At 42.0% G+C, this 24,069-nt stretch overlaps 1 protein-coding gene across 3 annotated transcripts in view; it reads right to left on the minus strand.

Annotated features, from left to right (window-relative positions):
• Window positions 1-24,069, minus strand: part of myh11b (myosin, heavy chain 11b, smooth muscle) — a 165,619-nt gene that overhangs the window by 28,992 nt on the left and 112,558 nt on the right. For all 3 annotated transcript variants that reach the window (XM_048552765.2, XM_048552764.2, XM_048552766.2), the window contains 13 exons: window positions 22,068-22,241; window positions 21,333-21,447; window positions 18,948-19,138; window positions 16,278-16,399; window positions 15,497-15,566; window positions 13,718-13,878; window positions 13,056-13,164; window positions 10,771-10,902; window positions 8,651-8,857; window positions 7,326-7,463; window positions 6,364-6,487; window positions 4,356-4,527; window positions 249-461 (listed from right to left, as the gene is read on the minus strand). In XM_048552765.2, the coding sequence (XP_048408722.1) occupies window positions 249-461; window positions 4,356-4,527; window positions 6,364-6,487; window positions 7,326-7,463; window positions 8,651-8,857; window positions 10,771-10,902; window positions 13,056-13,164; window positions 13,718-13,878; window positions 15,497-15,566; window positions 16,278-16,399; window positions 18,948-19,138; window positions 21,333-21,447; window positions 22,068-22,241 (1,928 nt within the window). The remainder of the gene's footprint in view (window positions 1-248; window positions 462-4,355; window positions 4,528-6,363; window positions 6,488-7,325; window positions 7,464-8,650; window positions 8,858-10,770; window positions 10,903-13,055; window positions 13,165-13,717; window positions 13,879-15,496; window positions 15,567-16,277; window positions 16,400-18,947; window positions 19,139-21,332; window positions 21,448-22,067; window positions 22,242-24,069) is intronic.

Raw genomic sequence — 24,069 nt, forward strand, 5'->3', positions numbered from 1 at the left:
GATGCAAACAGGCCTGACCTCTGTGCTGCCTGACGTCATGTAGCAACAGCTTCTATCACAACCTTATTCTTCCATGAAAATGATAAAATCTTTGATAAGCCTAAGTGTTTACATGTTTTAAGGTCTAAAGATCATTATGTGGAATACTTTGCTATTAACTGAAATTCAACTCATCATTCTGTTAGCTTGATAAAAGTTTACATTTATTAATTTTTTTGTATTTCATTTATGAATAAAATCTGCAATACCTTAACTCTTGCTGTGTAGCAGTGCTGTCCAAAGTATCTTCAAGCTCTGTCTTCAGGGCTTCCAATTCTTCGCCCAAATCCCTTTTTTGTTTCTCTACTTTGTTCCGAGCTGACTTCTCTGAGTCCAGATCTTCTTGAAGATCCGAAATAAAGGCTTCCAACTCGCGGATTTTCTTCAGAGCATTATTCTTTAGTGCAGTTTCCTCATCGAGCCTACATGAAAGCAATTCATTTAAGCTGTATCAATCATTTATCTGACGAGATAATGGACTCAGGAAAGATGCTTTGAATTTTATGTATTTTCACAACAATCAATCAGAGTGACGTGAAGGCTGTTTTTAGTGAGCAGCAAGGTTTGTACTTGCACTGCTAGGAATTAGCTCTTGTGCCATAGTAGCAGTGTCCCTACCTCTGGGTCAGGACATCTGCGCTCAAGTTCCATCTGCTCCATAGATGTGCCATAATATGGGCAGCACAGTGGCTCAGTGGTTAGCACTGCTGCCTCACGGTGCCAGGGAGCCAGGTTCGATCCCACCCTCGGGTGACTGTGTGGAGTTAGCACATTGTCCCCGTGTCTTTGTGGGTTTCCTGTAGGTGCGCTGGTTTCGTCTCTCAATCCAAAGATGTGCAGGTGAGGTGGGTTGGCCAAGTTAGATTGCCTGTAGTGTTCAGTAGGTTAGGTGGATTATAGAGGAATGGGTCTGGGTAGGATGCTGTAAGGATTGGTGTGGATTTGTTGGATCTGTTTGATTCTATGAATAGCCCTAAACAGACTGATCTTGCACTGCCAAGAATTATCTACGCTTGCCTGGAATCCAGATCCCGATTTGGCCAGCATGACTGAGGGGAACTGTATAAACTCTGGTGCTCTTCCATTCATTCATTCAGCTGCTGAGTGCAAACCAACACTCACCTACACCCAGGAGAGAAGCTAAGGAACCCCTCTACATTTTGATGCTCAGCTCCACACTGGTACAATTAATGAAGAAGTGTAGATTAATGCAGCCAGCTCGTGGACCTGCCAGTGGTGTACTGAAGTCCTCAGCTCAAGCTCTCTGTGCAGCCAAAGGCTGAGCTCACCCTCAGGTTAATCTTGAACAGCAGAACAAGGCCATGTGCACATACATCACCAGCCTGGCACTGAGGCCAATAATATTCACTTCATAATTTAAATAATTAATTACAGCTTATAAATAAATAAATGCTGTGGATCTACAATGTATGAATTTCCAAAAGCCATCTGATAAAGTACCACTTAAATGACTTGCTGGAAAGGTTAAGTCAAGCCCTTTAGCATGAGGAATAAAAAGAGAGCTGCAGATACAAGCAGAGAGTGGGTGGATGAGCAAATTGACTCACCATTTGGCTTGTGTAGATTTGGTTGAAGCTTTTCCTCTTACATTTATCAGGACAATTTGCAACAATATTAAAAAAAAGGCGGAAACAACATTTGTACTGCATGCGAACAGAGGGCCAACCAATCAGCACTGTCCTCTCAAACAGTCTAAAAACATTGCTGTCCCATGTACTTGGGTATTCTTGCTGATTGCCCTGATAAGTGCAAGGTAGGAGGCTTCAACAAGATGTGTCTTTTTAATCAGGAATACTCTAATTAGTTATTATAGTTTCACATTGAGGTGGGTTCCTCACGGTTCAACATTGAGATATATGGTGGAAAAAGATAAACAGGATTGTAAATTTTATACACAGTGGATGCTGAACACGGAAACAAGAAGGGTCATGTGAATATGTCCAAGAGATTCACTTGGCTGCAGATTAATTACTGATTGGTACCCAGGATATGGAAAAGATGCATTAACCTTCTGCCAGGGCTTAGCATAGAAGCAGAGTCATAGCAGACTTGAAACATTTACTTTGCTCCTCTCTCCTCTTAATCTGTGTCTAGTTCTGGGTCTTCCTGTTATAGGAAGGATATTATTAAGTTGGAGGGAGTCCAGAAGAGATTTACCAGGATGTTGCTGGAAATGGAGGGCTTGATTTATAGGGAGAGGCTGGATAGGCTGGGACTTTTTTCACTAGAGCATAGGAGGTTGATAGATGACTTTATAGAGGTTTATAAAATCATGAGGCGTATAGACAATGTGATTAGCGGGTGTCTTTTCCGTAGGATTGGGGATTTCAAAACTCGGGGATATATTTTTAAGATGAGAGGAGAAAGATTTATAAAAGACCTGTGGGGCAATGATTTTACTCTGAGAGTGGTTTGTGTGAGGAATGACCCTCCTGAAGAAGTGGTGGGTGCAGGCACAGTCACAATGGTTAAAAGGCATTTAGATAGGTGCACAAATTGGAAAGGTTTAGAAGGGTGATAGCCAAAAGCAGGCAGTGGGACTAATTTAAGATAATAAAATGTGAGGCTGGATGAACACAGCAGGCCAAGCAGCATCTCAGGAGCACAAAAGCTGACGTTTTGGGTCTAGACCCTCTCTGATGAAGGGTCTAGGCCCGAAACGTCAGCTTTTGTGCTCCTGAGATGCTGCTTGGCCTGCTGTGTTCATCCAGCCTCACATTTTATTATCTTGGATTCTCCAGCATCTGCAGTTCCCATCATCTCTGATACTAGTGGGACTAATTTAGTTTGTGATTACGGTTGGACCGAAGGGTCTGTTTCTGTGCTGTATGATACTATGACTCCATGCTACCTGACTTGCTGCATTTCTTCAGCATTCTCTGTGTTTGTGTCAGATTGCCAGCATTTGCAGATTTGGCTTTTACTGTTTCAGGGTATATAGTTACATCACAAGTCTTGGAAAACAAACGCTGTAAACTCTTAGGCAAAGGTATCTCGAGAAGATTTAACAGAAATGTGTAAGTTTGTGATGGAGTTTGGGAGCATTCAAAAATTATTCTCATTTACAAGTAACAAAATTGATAAATACAGATGACATTTTTGCCTGCAAATTTTGGGTGTACTGCCAGGTGGTTCTGACATCAAGTTAGTCATGATTTTGTTTAGAAGGAATTAGACACCACAAGAGGAAAATATCAAAGGTACTCAGAGGAAAACAGGATTAGAAATAAGTAACAGCCAAATAGCTTCAACCTCTATCAACACTTCCAATTTCACTGGCCTTTACCACATCATAATCCCACAGTATAGCTCAATATTACTCAAAACGGTCAGTTAACAAGAGCATTAAGCCAGCAAATGGAGATTAGGTTAATGTAACCAACAAACTATACTAATAAAACCAAAAGAACTGCGGATGCTGTAAATCAGAAAAAGAAACAAAAGTTGCTGAAAAAGCTCAGCAGGTCTGGCAGTGTCTGCGAAGAGAAATCAGAGTTAAGGTTTTGGGTCCAGTGACCTTTCCTCAGGAAGAATTAACATTTCTCATCACAGATGCTGAGCTTTTCCAGCAATTTGTTTTTAAACTTTACCACGATATGATTATATCTGAAGCAGTGTAACCTGTAAGGCTGTGGACTAGTGCTGGGAAAGGAAATGAGACTAGGTGGCTACTTTATTCAGATGGCACCGATATAATGGGCTGAATGGACTCCTCTACTATAGCTTTTCAATGGTTTCTATGGATTGGCAATTTTAGCTGTTCATTAATTTGACTTTTTTAACTCTTGAGTTGAGCGTACCTGTGTCAAATATCTCACTTTATCTTAAATAATAATTATTGTATCATAAATAGAATAAAAGCCATATGTTTTATATCATAAAAACACTGCTTAATATTGCTCCCTGATCAGAATACAATTCTAGTTGTGGAATAAAAGCTGAGATAATGAACATAAATGGTGAGAAATAAAGTTATCGTTTCATGATATTGTCTTCTGCAAAAGAGCTGAAATTCTTAACACTAAAACAAATAGACCCATTCAAGATAACAAGGTGTGGACCTGGATGAACACAGCAGGCCAAGCAGCATCGGAGGAGCAAGAAAGCTGACGTTTTGAGCCTAGACACTTCATTGGATCTAGGCCTGAAATGTCAGCTTTTGTGCTCCTGAGATGCTGCTTGGCCTGCTGTGTTCATCCAGCTCCACACCTGTTTATACTCGGATTTTCTAGCATCTGCAGTTCTTATTATCTCAGACCCATTCAAGAAGTTGAATTGGTTCATCCTCTAACTACCTGTTCATAGCTGCCTGTAATTCTTCCTCTTTCTTGGCAAGTTGCATCTTCAGTTCAGCGATTTGCTGTTGGAGTTCTGCCAGCTGGTCATGGAGATCTGCACCCTCTCCCTCTAGTTTCCTCTTCAGCTTCTCCAGTTCTTGTCTGGTCTTCTCTTCCTTCTTGAGTCGTACTGCAACATGCAGGGATCTCGTTAGAATCTCTGGAGTACTAAAACCCCCCTTTATTCAAAAACGGTTTAATATTAAATCACAAGTCAAACCTTATGTAGTCTAGTAACTTACAATCCAATAGGACAGCATAAGGGTCAGGTGACAAAGGAGCAGCACTATGAAAGCTTGTGGTTTCAAATAAACCTTTTGGGCTATAACCTGGTGTCATGCACTTCTGGCTTTACCTACCCCAGTCCAACATCGGCACCTCCACATCTTAACAGGCAAGCACTAACATTCAAGGCTATGGATCTAGTGTAGGAAAGTGGGACCAGTGTAGATTTAGTGTAGCTTGGGTAGTACAGGATTTGATGGGCCAAACGACCTGTGTGCATTCTGTACCTTATGATTCCATGACTCATTGTAGTCCTGAACTATGTCATTGGGAACAAGACTGAATTGATATTATGCTGATTTGGGTGGAAAACGTCAATCTTTTGCTACATAGGAATGTGAACAAACTGTGATTTGTAAATCCATAACAAACTATGATTGATAGAACCACTTTAAGAGGGGGTCTTGTGGAACAGTGGTACTGTCCATATCTCTGAGCCAGGAGGCTTAGGTTCAAGTTCCTCCCATTCCAGAGGTTGGTAATAATATCTCTGAACAGATTAGAAAATATCCACAGTGACATTAAATCAGCCACTGGGAAGCACTGACCCTAAAGCTCGATAGAACCAGGATGGTGAGTGAGCAAAGCCCATTTGTAGAATGGGGTTTGTGTATTTGCTGATGAAGAGCTGCACCATAATGGCTCAAAGAGGGTCCTCTGCACTTTGACCAAGGCCCGATTTAAAACATTATACCTGTCGAACTGGCAAGAACGCAACAATATTGCTCGTTCCCCAGGGATCAACATTGAGATTTATGGTGGAGAGAGAGAAATAAGTTTTTACATTTTTTTTAGATTAGCTTCCCTACAGCATGGAAATAGGCCCTTCGGCCCAACAAGTCCACACCGTCCCTTGAGGCATCCCACCCAGACCCGTGGAATACAGAACACAAAGACAAGGAGGGTCGCATGAATATATTCAAGAGATTTGCTTGGCCTCTGATGAATTATTATGCCGTTGTGAACTGGCAAGAGTTCAACTCGATGCTTCTAAAAGATCAAGTCATTTGTAACACTTGTACACCTAAAGACTGATTTTAAAACAGCTACTTTATAAAAGCTGAGATAACACAGCAGGCCAGACAGCATCAGAGGAGCAGGAAAGCTGCTGTTTTGGGTCGGGACCCTTCTTTAGGAATCCTGCTCCTCTGATGCTGCCTGACCTGCTGTGTTCCTCCAGCTCCACACTGTGTTATCTCTGATTCCAGCATCTGTAGTCCTTACTATCTTACTTTATAAAAGCCGACCATTTTAATAGAGTAATTTACCTGTGTGATTCCAAGTACAAAAAACATAAAATGGATTTGATAGAGTGGGCACAGAGTGCACACCTTAAAATGATCGCAGAACCATTTGGGGGCAAAACTTTTAGACACAGGATAACGGAAGTTTGAAATTCTCTGTCCAGAGTGGTCTTGAATGCTACACATTGAGATGGATGGATTTTTGTTTGTTACAGCTATCAGGGAATATGGAGTGAAGGTGGAGGGGTTGTGGGAGGAAGCTGTGATAAATGACATAGAGGTGAAGATTGTTCATAAATGGATGAAACACTGCTCCAGACCCCGGGCCATAAAAATCACCCTCCTGGTTCTACATGAAAGCGCCTTTCACCCCAATGAATGGTTCACAATATTTCAGAAAAATCATCAGTTCTGGTGAGTAAATGAGCAGCATTTACCTTCTAGTTCTGAAATCATAGATTCATGTTTATTCTTCAGTTTTGTCAGGTTCTTTGCTTTTTCTTCCTCCTCTGCAAGATTGGTGGTAAAGTCAGCTATTCTCTCTTCTAGAAGTTTCTTCTCCTGTTACATGGATAGAATTGAGATTGGGTTAAACCCACCAGTGACAGGGGTATTTTTCTCCCAATCTGTGCATTAGTAGGGGTTTATTGAAGAGTCTTACTGCAGGATGTTAGCATGTCCCAGGATGGGCGATTGGCTGACCAAGCCAATTTCTGAACAAATAATTACTTTAGCTAGATCCCACCCTCCTGAGCTTGCCTCTCTTTGTTTAAGAGTTCTCTATCCTAACTGAAAACGTGGATTACATCATGACTCTGTGCGAGAATAGAAATCATACGGAGCTCTGTAATTTGTCGCTGACATTGTCACTTGTTCATGACAACACACTTGTAACCAGTCCTCGGTCACACCCAGTTGTGAGATTTATAAGTTAACTCATCAGGACAGAAGCCAATAGGATTCAGTAGAATGTTGACTTCATATTTTGTCCAATTTTGCTCATTGTTGACTTTGGTGGAGTGTAAAATCAGACAGGGTATAAAATGAGTGTTTCATCCAGTTCTATCAGATTTCTGGTATTAAAAGTATTAAAGTATCCCCTTTGGGGGCTGATGCAAAAATATATAAGTTCTACAGAAATGCTCTGACAAGTCACGTGTAGCGGTTTTAATGAGACCAGCCAGATGGACCTCATGGAATGTGAGTTCCCTGATTGGGGCCGTTAATTCGGTCCAAACAGGGAGCCCTGGCTGACAGATATAAACAGCAGTGTCAGAGGCCCTGCTCACTCCGAGAGCTGACTTTGAGGGAACTGGATCAGTGTCAAGGACTCTCCATGAGTAAATAATGGGGAACTCGGTGACAGGATACCGACCTCAGTGGAGCTATTTCACCTAACCTTTGCAAATTTGATGTTCTGGTCCTCCAGGATTATGATATCGTCGTCCATCTTCTTCAGCTTTGCCTCGAGGGTCACTTTCTCCAGCTGTAGCTTCTGTCGCGCGGCTTCCTCCTCATCCAACTGTTCCTCCAGATCCTTGAGGAAAAAAATATACTCAGGGAAAGGTCTTTGCATAAGAATTACTACCATTGTGGCTAAGGGGCAAAATAGAGTCTCTCCATTTTTACTTCAAAGTGTACTGCAACACCAAGAAGCATTAATTAGTAATGTAGAGAATTGGCTGCTCTCAACACTGGATCATTTCATTCAAGCCTTGCTATTTTTAGAAGCAGAGCTCTAGTGCAATAGTACTGAAATTAGCACTGGAATTATTCTTTTGGGCAAAGTGAACTCTTCAATGACCAATACACCAACTTCCGTCAATGACCAACCAGCTACGAAACCAAAAATGACTGGTAGGTTCACATGAAGGATCACACAAGAAGAATGAAGGGGCAAAGGATAATGGAAGCTACAGGATGGTGGGTGCATTCTATTCCATGCTGGCAGCAACCTGTCATTTGATGTCATAGCTTTGGAGAACAGAAACATAGAAACATGGAAAATAGGAGCAGGAGCAGGAGCAGATCATTCGGCCCTTTGAGCCTGCTCTGCCATTCAACACAATTGTGGCTGATCGTCCAATTCAAACTCCTGTTCCTGCTTTCTCCCAGATATACTTTGGTCCCTTTCGCCCTAGGGTCCCTGGTCTGGAGGGATTATGTTATGAGCAAAGGCTAAACAGGTTGGGATTCTACTCACTGGAGTTGAGAAGAATGAGAGGTGTTTGCATTGAAACAGATTTGCATTCTTAAGGGATTTGACAGGGTAAATATTGAGAGAATGTTTCCCATCATGGGAGAGTCCAGGACTAACTGGAACAGTCTCAGATAAAGGGTGTTGATTGAAGACTGAGATGAGGAGGGATTTCTTCCCTCAGAGGATTGAGAGTCTTAGGAACTCCTTGCCACAGGGAGCTGTAGGGGCAGAGTGTGCACATTCAAGGCTGAGCTAGATAGGTTGTTCAACAGTTGTGAAATTAAAGAGTTACAGCGAAAGGGCAGGAAAGAGAAATGTTGGGATTGGCCATAATCTTATTGAATGGTGGAGCAGGCTCAAGGGGCTGAATGGCCTACTCCTGATCTTATTCATTCAGGTTTTATGGTTATCAGGGGATCTTCAAAATGGGAAACAGATAACGAAATGTGATCTCAACACTGAACTGTCTTGGCGGACGAAAGCCATTCCAATTTAAATTCTCCTCTTTGCAATTTCTGATTTACCAGGATTTGGGTTTGCATTTTCTTCTTTTCCGTTAACATTTGCTGACTCCGCTCCTCCTCCTCTTCAATCCTCACTTCCATCTCGTGGAGAATCTCCTCCAGCTCCTGCTTTTTGGATTCCAGGCGAATCCTCATCTCCTCAGCCTCAGCATATAGCTCCGTCTCGGCTTGCAGCTGCTCCTGAAGGGTAATCTTCTCCTCCATTATCTAAAGGCACAAAAGGGAGCTGAACATTGTGAAAATGTAACTCGATGCCATCCAATGGCCTAAAAGCTGGAATCATCTCACTGTAAAATTCAACAAAGGATGGCATGGTAGCTCAGTGGTTAGCTCTGCTGTCAAGCAACACCATGCTTCTGGCTTCAATTCCACCCTTGGGCAGCTGTCTGTGTGAAATTTAAATATACTCACTGTGTCTGCGTGGGTTTCCTCCCAGTGCTCCGGTTTCCTCTCACAGTCCAAAAATGTGCAGGCTAGGTGGATTGGTCATGCTATATTTCCCCATAGTGTCCAGGGGTGTGCAGGCTTAGCCATGGCATATGCAGGGTCCCAAGGATAGGGTGGGAGTTGGGTCTGGGTAGGATGCTGCTCAGAGGTTTCGTGTGGTTTCGATGGGCCAAATGGCCTGCTTCTGCCCGGTAGGGATTCTATTCTATGATTTGAACATAACTTAGCTTTTATTAATAGAGGGATCGAGTTCCGGAACCAAGAGGTTATGGTGAAGCTGTAAAAAACGCTGTGCAGCCGCACTTGGAGTATTGCGTACAGTTCTGGTCACCGCGTTATAAGAAGGATGAGGAAGCTTTGGAAAGGGTGCAGAGGAGATTTACTAGGATGTTGCCTGGTATGGAGGGAAGGACTTACGAGGAAAGGCTGAGGGACTTGAGGCTGTTTTCATTAGAGAGAAGAAGGTTGAGAGGTGACTTAATTGAAACGTATAAAATAATCAGAGGGTTAGATAGGGTGGATAGGGAGATCCTTTTTCCTAGGATGGTGACGGCGAGCACGAGGGGGCATAGCTTTAAATTGAGGGGTGAAAGACCTAGGACAGATGTCAGAGGTAGTTTCTTTACTCAGAGAGTAGTAAGGGAATGGAACGCTTTGCCTGCAACGGTAGTAGATTCGCCAACTTTAGGTACATTTAAGTCGTCATTGGATAAGCATATGGACGTACATGGAATAGTGTAGGTTAGATGGGCTTGAGATCGGTATGACAGGTCGGCACAACATCGAGAGCTGAAGGGCCTGTACTGTGCTGTAATGTTCTATGTTCTATAATCATCCCTTGCTCATCTACCAACCATAACATGCAAAACCTAAGTCGTCAATCCATCACAATTTGACAAAATGAAGTGTTTCACAAAATAAGGTAGATACATCAAAGAAATTCTCCGATTATTCCATTCAACAAAAATGGATAACAACACAAAAAGTAAACAGAAAGCGCTGGAGAAACTTAGCAGGTCTGTATCTGTGAAGACAGAAACAGAGTTAACGCTTTGAGTCCAACATGCCACTTTTTTGGAACAGGTCTGTAGAAGAGTCACTGGACTGGAACCATTAACTCTGTTTGTCTCTGCACAGCTGCGTCTCCCCAGTACTTTCTGCTTTTTGTTTAGAATCTCAATTTCTGCGCTATTTCGCTTTTTTAGAAAAAAAAACCTGTTCATTGTTCACTTGAAAGCCTCACCTATTCAGAGTCTTTAAGCCAGCCAGACTGTATCTTTATTCACAATATTGTTTAATGTTACTGGGTGGATGTCCGAGGAATGGGCTGTGATTAGGTTAGATTCCCTACAGTGTGGAAACAGGCCCTTTGGCCCAAGAGTCCACAACGCCCCTTGGAGCATCCCCCTATAACCCACACACCCCTGAACACTACGGGCAATTTAGCATGGCCGATCCACCTAGCCTGCACATCTTTGGACTGTGGGAGGAAACCGGAGCATGCGGAGGAAACCCACGCAGACACAGGGAGAATGTGCAAACTCCACACAGACAGTTCCCCAAGGCTGGAATCGAACCCGAGTCCCTGGTGCTGTGAGGCTGCTGTGCTAACCACTGAGCCACCGTGCCGCCCTAAATCACTGTGCCGTGATGAAGTTATGACGTGGTTTTACCTGAGCGTGTTTATTTTCAAGTTCGGAGAGACTGAGTTCTGCCTTCTGCTGCTTTTCTTTGGTTCTCTGCAATTCATCTTCTTTCAGTTGCATTTCCTCCTCCTGCCGTGTGACTTGTAGAAGTGGTTTCACCTGCAGCCAGGACATGAAGATTACAGCATCAACTATTATTCGGCTTTTCTCCCCAGAGAGTTCCTCACTATTTACCAATGGCCCGGCATCTTCAAACAACCACTCACAGAAAGCATTGAGAAAGGATGAAAGTTGATCGCAGACATAGGTATTCATTTAGAGAATGAACTTAGAAACAAACAAATTAGGAGCAAGAGGAGGCCATTCAGCATTCTCTGCCGTTCGATAAGGTTGTGGCTGATCTGATTCGTTCCCCCACCCCCCACTTTACTCATCAAGAATCTGACTACTTCTGCCTTTAAAAATGCTCAAAGTCTCTGCTTCCACTATCTTTCAAGGAAGACCGTTCCAAAAACTCATGACTCTCTGTGACAGAAAATCTCTCCTTATTTGTCACTCCCCTAAAGAAGTGACGCCTAGTTCTAAACAGCCCTACAGGGGGCAGCACCTTCTTCACGTGGGCCCAGACACGGCCCCTCAGGCTTTGATGTATTTCAATCCATTCACCTTCTATTCTTCCAAACTCCAGTGCACACAAGCCTAGACTGTTCAACCTTCTCTCTCGTAAGACGGCCGGCCCATTCCAGACAATCTGCTTCCCATTATTCTCATTTTTCTTGAAATAAAGTGGCCAATATTATGAACAGTATTCCAGATGTTGGTCTCACCTGTATAACTGAAATGTAGTCTCCATGCTTCTGTATTTAATCGTCTCACAATAAATGGTACATTCACTTGCTGTACCTGTATGTTAACCTCTGCGAACCATGCACTGGGACACTAAGTTCTTCTGAATCTCAGAGTTCTGCAACCTCTCCCTGACTATTTGGATAATATGCTTCTTACTGCTGACCTGGACAATTTCACATTTCCCCAAATCACAATCCATTTGCCCGATCTTTTCCCACTGACTTAAACTGAACTAAATTAAACTAAACTAAATAAATGGTGGTGTTTTTATGTTCTCTTCATGGCTGACTTATCAGTCTTTGTGTTATCAGCTAATGTAACAACCATACTCTTCATCCTTGTTATCTATGTCAATTATAAAGTAACTGGGGACCCACTCAATACATCTCAACAAGCTCAAAATAGCCCTTTTATGCATATTACCATTTCCTGTTAGCTTTCCAATCTTCTATTCGTGCTGGAATGTTACAGTCTACTCCTCAGGTTCTTTTACCTCACAATATCCTTACATTTGGCAACTTACCAAATGCCTTCTGGAAATCCAAGTACTCTACGTCTATTAGTTCCCCTTTATTCAGCCTGTGTAATTTCTTCAATTAACTCCAACATCTCGATCAAACATGATTTCCCTTTCACAAAGCCATGTTGACTTCTGCCTGATTATCTTGAACTTCTCTCAGGGCAATCATGTCTTTAACGATAGCCTCCAACTCATTCCCCCTAACAGATATTAAACTATCTGGTCTGTACTGTCCTGCATTCTGCCACCCTCACTGTTTAAGTAAAGGAATTATCTTCTAATATAATGGAACATTCCCCAAATCAAGGGAGCTTTAGAAAATTAAAATCCTACATCAATCATCTCATGAACCATTTATTTTAAGATGAAATCTGTCAGGACCCAGGGATTTGTCACATTCTGATCCAGTGCTAAAGTTTATGCACAAGGCTTTTACAAGTGGACTCTAATTCAAATTGAGCTTAAACATATTTATGTAAAAACTATTAAAAATAAATAAAACAGCCACTGCCCTGAGAACTTTCAAACTGAGATAAAAAAGACATTTTCTTTTTCCAAAAATGTTTTTTTATGGTCAACATATTTGTGCAGATGAAAAGAAATGACCAAGAAGCAGAAATTTCTTTATGGTTTTCATGGATAAGCAAGTATTCCCTTCCTCTTTGTTATCATGTGTATCATTAATCTCTAGGCTTGCATATAGAATAAAATAACACAGTTAGCAGATACGTTTTAATGATTGTTAAAGGGTCATACTTTCTTCTGTCTGCTAATGTTTGGAATGAGGCTAATGCTGGCATTGAGATAGCCCCTTTCCAGTCAGAGGGGTTGAATGGCCTATTCCTGTTCATAGGTCCACTCAGGGTCATTGCTGGTCTAACAGTAGAAAACACGTAGATCCTTGAAGGAATTAAGGAGCAGATGAAAATTATTTTGAGCTAACCTTTGTGAATAGTCTCCACCATTGCCAGTTCCGTAGTTTAAGGTAAGCTGCACAGTTTCTCTGGATGACTTTCATTGCATTGAGTTGCTGCTGTCGTTTAGCAAAGGCCCTGTAACCAGTTAGAGAACCATCAGCATTCCACACTCGCACCTCGTGATAACAGGTAAGAAAACAAACTTAATAAAAATTTGATTCATTCATGGGATGACGGGCATCACTGGCCAGGCAGCATTTATTACCCATCCCTAATTGCCCAGAGGGCAGTTAAGATTCAACCACATTGCAGTGGGTCAGGAGTCACATGAAGGCCAGACCAGGTAAGGATGGCAGTTTCCTTCCCTAAAGGATATTAGTGAACCAGATGGGTTTTTTTCCCCAACAATCAGGAATGCATATATATGGTCATCATTAGACCAATCATTCCAGGTTTTTATTGTACTCAAATTCCATCTGCCATGGTGGGGTTTGAGCTCAGACCCCCAGAGTGTTATCTGGGATCTCTGGATTAACAGTCTAGCGATAATACCACTAGACCATCGCCTCCCCTAAGGGCAGTTTTGTTACAAAATACTGGGCCAACGTTCATCAAAGTAACATCTAGTGCATTGTAAAATGCTTGAGGGTACTTGTGCAGTACAAATGGATTTTTATGGCGTGCTCACTTTCTGGCCAGGTAGCCTCGGCTTCGAGCTTGGAAGGAAATAATGACATCTGTAATTTTCAGGTCTCTCTCCTCTTCTAAGTGAGCGAGAACTCCAGTGCGGAAGAAGATCTTACTCTGTCCAATCCTGTACAGGTTAGAATCTAGTTCCAGGCTTTTAATCTAAAATAGTCACAATGCTGTTTTTTAGAGGCAACTCAGAATTTCCATTAATAGACAGAACAAGAAGTAAATATCCTGCTGCTTCCGTGATCTGCAATAAACAAAGTTGTTAAGATGACATGTGAATGGACACTGTTGAGTGAGAATGTACATATTACACAAATAGGGAGATCTCGCACTCTCTCCCTGTTTTATATATCCATTGCCCAGTCACTGCTTTAGACAAAGTGAATAATGCAGCACTTCCCAAAGTGGGGGTCAGGGCCCCATTGTAGGGTCATGAGCTCAGAGTCTAGAATGACCACTGCGGAACTCTGACAGATTCAAAACAGTTGAACTCCCACTCGAACAGGCCACGGTTCTCACTGACACCTCCCCCAGCACCCACCCCACTACAACCACACATCCCCTTCCCCCTACATCGACCTGACCCCCTCAGCTCTCACTGAGAGTGTCGTAACAATTTTCAAAACATGGCCACAGTGGGAATAAGTTTGGGCAGCACTGATGTAATTTTTGAAATACATTATTTTTATGCTGAATATAAATCAAGGTGGAAGGTGCAGTACCAACTGGAAATTATTGTTCTATTGTAGTGGCTTTAACTTTCCAAGCTAGGTATTCCTGATGCTCAGTGTTGCTAACATAGAAATCACAGCACCAGGTTACGGTTCAACAGGTTCATTTGAAAACACAAGCTTTTGGAGCTTTACTCCAAAATATATCTGAAATGTAAATATATCTGTTGAATGTACCTACTTGTATATTATGGGCGTATTCAACTTTGCAAATTTCCAGTGGAAAACCCAGGAGTTACTGATAAATGCTGCAGTGGCTTCTCAGCAAATATCAAACTTCCAATTATCTGACTACTTCTTAAAAACGCCCACTACCTGTCTCAGTACAGCACATCCAACTCCGGCTTCTTTCAATTCATTCTGGAAAATCACAACTTTAAGTGAACAACTTTAAGTGAATCATGGGCTCTCATAGAGATCAATATTAAAGACAGAATTAGGTTCTTTCTGATATAACTCACTCAAGAAAAAAGACAATGGACAGGTTGAGACATTGTACCGTATATGTGCAACATTGTGTATTGCTAGCTGAAATATCTGACAAAATATAAAAGCAGCACAATACACATTAAAAGATATCTAATCCTGAACTGGCTCCATCCAGTGGTGGAAGCTGGTATTAGCTGAAGTCCTTCTGCAGTGACTAATGTCTGCCACTAGATGGCAATCAGGACTTCAGTGAAGGTCAGTGTGAAGCCAGGACCCAGGAGAAGATCCAAAGGGACTAAACTCAAGTCAGAGGGTCTGAAGAGCAAGGGGGTGGGGTGGTGGAGAGGGGGAAGGAAGCAATGCCTGTGGTGGCAGTGAGAACAGGGTGGGGGGGGTGGAAAACGGGGTTCGAGACCGAAGGTAAACACAGAAGTGCTGCGGGAAAGGTCATGTGAGCATGCAGGACAAGGAAGGGGAAGACTGTAGCAAATGACGTTAAAGTCAACTAACAACATTGAACGGATATATTGACTCTACGTTCCTAGCAACATTAAAGTGAAACAATGTTAAGTGAGACCCCGTTAAGTGGGGACATCCTGTACGTCACATACCATAAGTACGCAGGCCTGTTTCCCATCCATGAACCCTTTTGGAATAGCACCTGGTGTTAGGATTTCATATCTATTAAAAAAACATTTTTGATTGACAATTCATGTATTTATCCAGTTCAAATTTAATAATAAAAGCAATGTTAGTGACTCAGTATTTACAAAAGCCTGAACAACTCCCAGGTTGGGAACGTCAGCTCGAGACAGTTCCCATCTCCACAATGGCGACCTGAAAAAGCAGTGCCCCCTGGAGGTTCGGATTTTCACTCTGGGATGGGCAGGTGGAAATGATGGGGAGGGGGATCCTGGAAAGATTGCAGGTGCTGCGGGGTGTGAAGAGGGTATGGGGTGAAGGTTTGGCCTCAGTGAAAGGAAGAATAAGTCACACCCCTCCCTACCAAGCCCTTAACTCGCGAACTCCTTCGCTCCTCCTCCAAGCCCTAAGACCCTCAACCACCACCCAAAGGAATTGATACCCTCCTCCCGTCCCGTATTGCCCATATACAACTGTAATCAAACTCATGCTCCCAAGGTTCCTCATATTCCAACCACCAACACCCGCCCACCCCATGCTAAACCATGACCTCCAAATGAAATTGTATACATCATAAACTGAATAACTCTTTATTAAATGATCCAATGTGAGGACGTTAGAGCAGGATCTAGAGACCAGTTGGGTCGTTTGATTCAGCTCTCTGTAAAACCCCTTTGGATCGAAAAATTAACATTGAATTTATCAATTTGTCCCATTCGTGGGACTAGCAACCAACAACATTTTAGTTACCTCTGGCGGAATTCCTGGAAGATAATCCTGTTGGGGAATCCCTGTCGGCAGATTCGGATCCCTTCCAGAACACCATTGCATCGCAGCTGCTCCAATACCAGGTGTGCATCAAGTTTTCCAGCCTGTTCAAGTGAACTTCAGTCAGTTAAACCCAGTGAAGCCAAAGAGCTTTCAAACTTGTAAACAGGCACCTCCATAGACCAGTAAGTCATTATTGATGTTTTATAAACTTTTACAGGTCCCTTTATCACATGACATAATTCCAAAGGTGACCCAGTGATCTATTTGGAGTTCCAGAAGATAAAGTGCTGTACAGGAGGCTGCTAAATAAGTATAAGATACCATGGTGATAGGGGCAAGGTACTGGCATGGATAGAGGGCAGGCTGATTGGCAGAAGGCAGAGAGTGGAGATAAAGGGGTCTTTTTCAGGTTAGCAGCTGGTGCTAGTGGAGTTCCACAGGGATCCATGTTAGGATCACAACGATCGATGTTATGCATTAATGTTCTGGACAAAGGGACTGAGGACATTGTTGCTAAGTTTGGAAATCTGAAGCACAAAGGAACTTGGGATTCTGTTAAGGTTAACATGCAGATTCAGCTGGTGGTTAGGAAGGCAAATACAATATTAGCATTCATTTCAGGAAGGCTAGAATTCAAAAGCAGATGTGCTGCTGAGGCTTTATCAGGCTCTGGTCAGACTGCACTGTGAGCAGTTTTGGGCCCCATATCAAAGGATGTGCTGGCATTGGTTGAGGTCCAGAGGAGGTTTACAAGAATAATCCTGGGGATGAAGAGTTTGTCATATGAGGAGTGGTTGAGGATTCTGGGTCTGTATTCAATGGAGTTTAGAAGGATGAAAGAGGATCTGGTGTAAACTTGCAGAATACTGAGACGCCTGGATAGAGTAGACATGGAGAAGATATTTCCACTACTAGGACAGACTAGGACCTGAGGGCACAGCCTCAGAGTGAAGGGACAACACTTTAGAACTGAGATGAGAAGGAATTTCTTCAGCCAGAGAGTAATTGATTTTAGAACTCATTGCTGTGGAGGGCTGTGAGGGCCAAATAACACAGAAATAGAGAGGTTCTTGATTAATAATGGGATTGAGGTTTACGGGGAGAAGGCAGGAGAATGGGATTGAGATCAGACATGATCAAATGGTGGAGCAGACTCTATGGACTGAATGGCCTAATTCTGCTCCTACACCTTAAGGTCTTATGGTCAATCCATTCACTTTCATACTCCTATTTTAAAATTTTGCCCAAACATGTGACTGCCCTTTACTTAGTTATAAATGGCTCATCTAGTTATCTTCATGATTAGGGTAAAGTCACCATAGTCCTAGCGAAGCATAGGCCTGCTCTCTCTCACTAGAGAGTGATGACTGGTGGGGGTTTAAGCTGACGGTTATTATGCCACACGGTGAGGGGGAGAGGTTGAGGAGGAGAATCCTTCATGGTCATCTCAGCTGGTGGCATCCACACAGTTGGCATCATCCTGCATCACAAACTAGCCGTGCAGCCACTAAGCTAATTGGCCCCCTTAAAATGTACTTGTAAATCATTGTAAATACGCCTATCAATATCCAGCTTCCAACACGTTTTTCTAATATCTGAGACCTTCATAGACTAAAGGGATTCGAACGAGGATGGTACTGACCTAAAAATGGTTGTTCAGCCAAACTCATCAGTAAACAAGGAACAGTCTGAATCACAAGTAACCTCATTGTAAGAGTCACAAATGGATCATGTTTTAGAATACTGCTTTAGACCAATAAAACAGAAACAGAAAGAAAAGTTAACTTATAGCAGCAAGAAGCTGGGAGCCTCTCCAACCTTGTGTCTCTCAATTTTGAAGTCTGTGCCCAACCGAAGAGGAATTCAGTCAGGAATTTTGTCAAGATCAATAAATACGAAAAGGTTTCGCTGAAGAAATGAGACAATAGTCAAGATTTGTGAGGTATGTCACCAATTAAGGACTCGAAATGGCCTCCCCATTAATTTTTAAGCTTATTACCTATGTCTGCTTGGTATTGTATTTTCATTATTTCTTAAGGGTAGTGGGCAATAAAGTGCTTCTTTCAAGAAAACTATGGAACTTGCCTCCTATGTTTTGCTCTAGTTAATTACATATTAGTGTCAAACCATGTGCTAAAAAATTAAATACAAGTATTTGCTGTGACTAACCCAGGGGAGATTAAAAAGTGAGGATCTGATTCTGTCTCCTCCTCTGGTTGTAACTATGTTCACTAAGAAAGATCGTGCCTGTGGGGTTAACAATGATTACAATGGTAGATTGCTAAAACCACATATTCAATCCCTTTCATATCCAGTAATTAGCCAACTGTGGACTTGCTACAGTAAAAAAGAAAAATTTCAATTCCACATTTCCTGTTGTATTTTCTGGTTCTGGTGAGTTTGAAATAAACTCACAGACGAGTTAAAATGCTAGAATTTGGAATTTTATTGAGTGCTGTGTTTTGTAGCTGTCTTCATGTGGCTGGTGAGCTGATTGGTACATGATACATGACGGCAAGGTTACAGTGAATACAACACCAAATAGTTCCTGTCTATGTAACACCACTTGGAATGCTCCTGTGTGAAATCGACTCTGTTCCAAACAATGAACATTCTTATCAATGTGGAGACAGGATTGTGCTAACTTACTCGCTTTTCATGGTTTGGAATGATACAGCGTACAAAGTTGGGGCTGGTGTTTCGCAGTGTTGTCATCAACTTGCTCAGCTGCTCCTTGTACAGCTGGCCCACGGTACGAAACATGCCCTTCTTCGTCTTTGAGGCTCCTTGGATACTTTCACTCATTTTAGCCACTTGGTCCAATCCAACAATACGGTCCACTTTAAAATATAAAGGAGGCACAATCAGTTTGGATCATTTTGTAAATGTGTGAAATAGATGTGCTTTCTGGCTTGTTTTTGTGAATTATCTGTCAAACGTGAACAGGAGGACGATATTTATCCCCTTGACCATTCTGCTGTTCAGTGAAATGATAGCTGATTGGTGATTGCCGAGCTGCCTTCACCTCATCCCATAACATATTATGGGATATTATTTGATGCTAGGGCATTAAATAAATTTAAGGAGGAGAAAGATTTTTAATGAGTAATGGGTTGAAGGGTTGTGGAGAGTGGACAGGAAAGTGGAATTGAGGCTGAGATGAGATCAGCCGTGATAGTATTAAATGGTGGAGCAGGCTAAGGGGGCTGAATGGCCTCCTCCTGCTCCTGGTTCAAGTGACCTTGAAATCAGTCAATCTCAATATTAAATTAAATTAACCAGTGACCTGGGCTATTTGTGGAAGAGTTCTGAACCTCTGCTGACCTGTAAATGTGTTCTCTCATTTTCCTGCTACGTCCCCTCGTCTTAATCTCTCTGGTCCAATGGGGAGAGAGAAATGTGTTGGTCAATATTGGGACTAACGTTGGCTATTGTCACTGTACAAGTAATTTGGAGGCTAATAGTCTCGGAACATGGGCTTAAATCCCACCTTGCCAGCTGGTTGAATTTATATTCAATTCACGAATCTGGAATTGAAAGCTAATTTCAGAGATGGTGGACTTTTGAGACTATCATTGATAATAAATCTATCTGGTTCACTGATGCATTTTTCAAAGGCGAATTTGCCTGGTTGGGCTCACAGGTGACTCTAGGGCGTGGGTGTTTGAATCTGGGTTCCAGAAAAACAAGACTAAAACTCCATTTGAGATTCACTGTTTAGCAAATGATGGCTTGGCTGAACTACCAGGCTCAGTGCCATGCGCTGGTGGAGGGTTTGGGGTGTGGGTCAGATGAGGTAGAAAATGTATCAAGATGACTTGGATTGCAGTTTCCAGCTCCAGCTGGGAATGTGGTGGAATTCTAACTGAGCCGACCCACTCCGTTACAACACCTGGAAAATAATTGCTCCTTACCATAGGAATTTCAAGGGCCAGGTGTACAGGAATGCAGCTGACTCTTAATTACCTTTCATAATGGCCAAGCGAGCCACTCAGTCAAGTGGCATTTTTTATTCTTATTTATTCATTGAAGGGGTATGGGCTTCTCTGGCTAGGCCAGCATTTATTACTCATCCCTAATTGTTAGGAGTCAACCGCATTGCCGTGGGTCTGGAGTCACATGTAGGCCAGACCAGGTAAGGACGGCAGTTTCCTTCCATGAGTGAAACAGATGGGTTTTGACTGACCGTTGGCAATGGTTTCATGGTCACCATTAGACTCTTAATTCCAGACTTTTAAAAGAAAATTCAAGTTGTATCAGCCAGGGCAGGTTTTGAACGCAGCTCCCCAGAACATTACCTGGGTCCCTGGCTTAATAATCAAGCGATAATGCTACAAGGCCATTACCTTCCTTACTGAGGGATGGGGAACAAATTCTGACCCAGCCTGTCACACCCAGTTCCGTTACAGAATAAGGAAAATAAATGGAAGCAGATTCTCCCAATCTACTCTATCAACTCCCATCAAAAGCTTAAATAAAATTGATTTAATCATCCCCTTAAATACTTGATTTTCAAGTAAGCACAAACTCTTTCCCTTCGAGTGGTTTAACTAGGTATCATTCCAATAAATCTAATCTGTCCTCCCTTCAAAGCCAATGTCTCCTTCCTAAAGTATAATGCCCAGGACTGAACGCAGTATTCCAACTGTGGTCCGACTAGGACTTTGCAGAAGTATTTGTTCACCGTAAAATAATATCTCCCCCTTTCATTTAGTCAGAGTGGTGTAATACCCACAACATTATTCTCTGGTTCGTTTCTCAGAAGGAGTTGGCTTCCTATAGTCATGAGATTCTCCAGAACCAGCCATCTCCATTGGTGCAGTCATAGTGTAGAGGATTGGAGGAAAGTTCTTGTGCTTATAACTACTCGCTCTTCATTCATTTGCAAGTGCATATTTTGTTTAGAAGAAAAGTCTGTGTGAAGTGGGAAGGATCACACAGCCTGGTACTGACACCCTGCACAGAGATGCATCCAGATTGTTATTTTTTTGAAATAGCTGTTGCGGGTTCATGAATTGTCAGTAGCATTCTCACCGTCTCGCCACAGTTCTGCTACGTATTTATCAGATGATTGGTTGAGCAGTGAAGCGACATTATCGTTTAATGGGTCCATGTTCTTGGTCAGCCAGTTTCCTGCATTGTAAGGTACCTATAGAACAAATCTGACTGTTAACATCCTTGGGCTTTGCGTTGTTTCATGATGTCCCACAGGACTCTGTGGTCTGTTCTTAATTAATTTTTGTTTTTGGAAAACAAAGCACATGCTGAAATTTCTCAGCACTTATTTTTCTCTCTGAAGAGCCTCATTTTGTTTATGTTCTCTGGAACATAAAATTCCGAGGAGCACAGCCTCTCTCCAACGAGGAATTACACAAGAGGCTGACACCAGTTCTATGGAACTGATTTGTTTTAGAAGGCTGTTGGACAGAGAATTCAATTGAATACTAATCGATGGACCAGGGTGTCAAGGTCAAAATGTTAAAAAGAGAATGAAAGCAAGTTCAAATTGAATTCAACATTTTGAGATCTGAAGGTAAAAATGGATTTACAGTGAAAATGAATGATTCGATGAGCACAATTGCTTTTGAGAACATAGAGCAGCAAAGCTAGTGCCATTTCTAGTCAGGACTTTATTCACATGCAGCCCCTTCATAAAATCGAATCTATTGCAATTCTTGTAATGCACAATATTTGCCCGCAGACATTTCACAGAATTAGGCTTTGGAAAGCAGTTGATATACTGTTTAGCTTTGATTATTTGTTCCCTACCTTGCCAGCATAATGAACTATACAGAAGTCTCCTTTATCCTTCAGTTGCTTAGGTTTGGCAAACTTTGTGTGGTTGCCCAGTTCCTGAACCACCTTCTCCACAAATGACTTGTCTGTGGCCTTGGGGAACCAACATTCTTCATCCAACAAAGACAGAATTCCTGGTGGGTTCGTCTGGAAATGAGATTCGGATAATACTTAACAGACCCAGCAAGTGAAACCAAAAGTCCCTGACATATTAGTTTGTCCTCGAGGCAAGGGACAGAAGGAAGAAGCACCTAGTTCAGCTCAGTGGTGTAAATATTCTCTGTTGCACTGCAGCTCTTGACAGTCGATTGGTTCTTTGACATTCTAATGCCCCAGTGGATTTGTTTCTGTAAATCTCAGAAATTCTACTCTTAAACGTTGTCATTACAAGGGGGTACCAAGTAAAAATGAAATAATTTGCCTTGGTAAATAATTGTTTAAAATGTAACAATGCTTATTATTTGAAAGAAATGTTAATGGTAAATCTATTTCTTTGCTATAGTACTTGAGTAAGGTTATATTCCTAGGTCTGTTTCAAACAGCAGGGTATTTGTTAAACTCCAAAACTCTGGGGATTAACAGTAAACCCTGAAGAAGAGGTTAAGAAACTTGATGGCGGACGGCGGATGGCGGACATTCAATTCAGGAACAGTGTCAGAGTTGGGAGACATATTGAGTGTCAGCTGCTCCTCATTGATGTATCTTATAAGGAATAGAAAACTCAGTACAATGTGGCTTACTTTCTAGATAATATCAAACTAGAAAGGTAGGGTAATGGAAGATGAAGTTCTGGGATTCCTGAATGGGTTGGGAAAGGTATGGAAATGGATGGAACAATGGGAAATAAAAGTAATGCACGCAAATGAAACGTAGCATGCAGATGAAGAAAAATAACACACAAATTCAATGAAAGGTGCTGAAGCAGTTATAAATGAAGCCAATGGAGACCTGGCAGTCTAAACAGATTCAATGCTAAACATGTCCAACTGATAAAGAACACCCATCAACAAAATCCACAGGATACTGAACTACAGAGACATGTTAATGATTCACAGGTAGACAGGGTAATTAAGAAGGTGTTTAGCATGACTGGCTTTATTGCTCAGACCATTGAGTATCGGAGTTGGGACATCGTGTTGAGGATGTACAGGAAGTTGGTGAGGTCACTTTTGGTGTATAGTCTGAACGCCCTGATGTAGGAGGGATATTTTCAAATTGGAGAGTGTACAGAAACAATTTACAAGGATGTTAATTGGTCTGGGTGGCTTGAGTTATAAAAATACAGCTTGGACAGGCTGAGGTGTTTTTCTGTGGAGGTTGAGTGGTGGCCTTATAGGGGTTTATAAAATCATTAGGGCTATAGATAAGAGGAATAGCAAGAATCTTTCCCCTAGTGTGCGGGAGTTCAAAACTAAGGGGCATAAGTTTAAGGGGAGTGGAGAAAGTTTTGAAAAATGATAAAGGGGCAACATTTTCATGCAGAGTTGTTTGTGTGTGGAATGAACTTCCAGAGGAAATGATGGATGCAGGTCCAGTTATGATGTTTAGAAGACACTTGGGTAAGGTAATGATAGAAAAGGTTTGGAGGGATATGGGCCAGGAGCTGGCTGGTGGGACCAGTTTAGTTTGGGAATATGGTTGATGTGGGCTGTTTAGACTAAAGGGTCTGTTTCCGTACTCTATGGCTGTCGAGAAACAAGGAAAGCAGTAAAACAATGGACATAGCACAGAGAAAAGGCACAATCTTGAATCTAGAAGTGTAGGTTATGAGGAAAAAGTGCAGAAACTTCCCTGTTTAAGCCTGGAATGGATGTGTGTGAAAGGTGATCTTAAGGAGGGGCATAAAACTTACAGATAATATTGAAGCAATTAATTTATAATTTGACTTTAAACATTGTGAAAATAGAACAATGGGACACTGATTCAAAGTGATTAAAGATAATTTCAGAATTGATATTGTGATGTAAGTTGTGTG

The sequence above is a fragment of the Stegostoma tigrinum genome, chromosome 23 (assembly GCF_030684315.1).
Source record: "Stegostoma tigrinum isolate sSteTig4 chromosome 23, sSteTig4.hap1, whole genome shotgun sequence".
NCBI classification, from domain to species: Eukaryota; Metazoa; Chordata; class Chondrichthyes; order Orectolobiformes; family Stegostomatidae; genus Stegostoma; species Stegostoma tigrinum.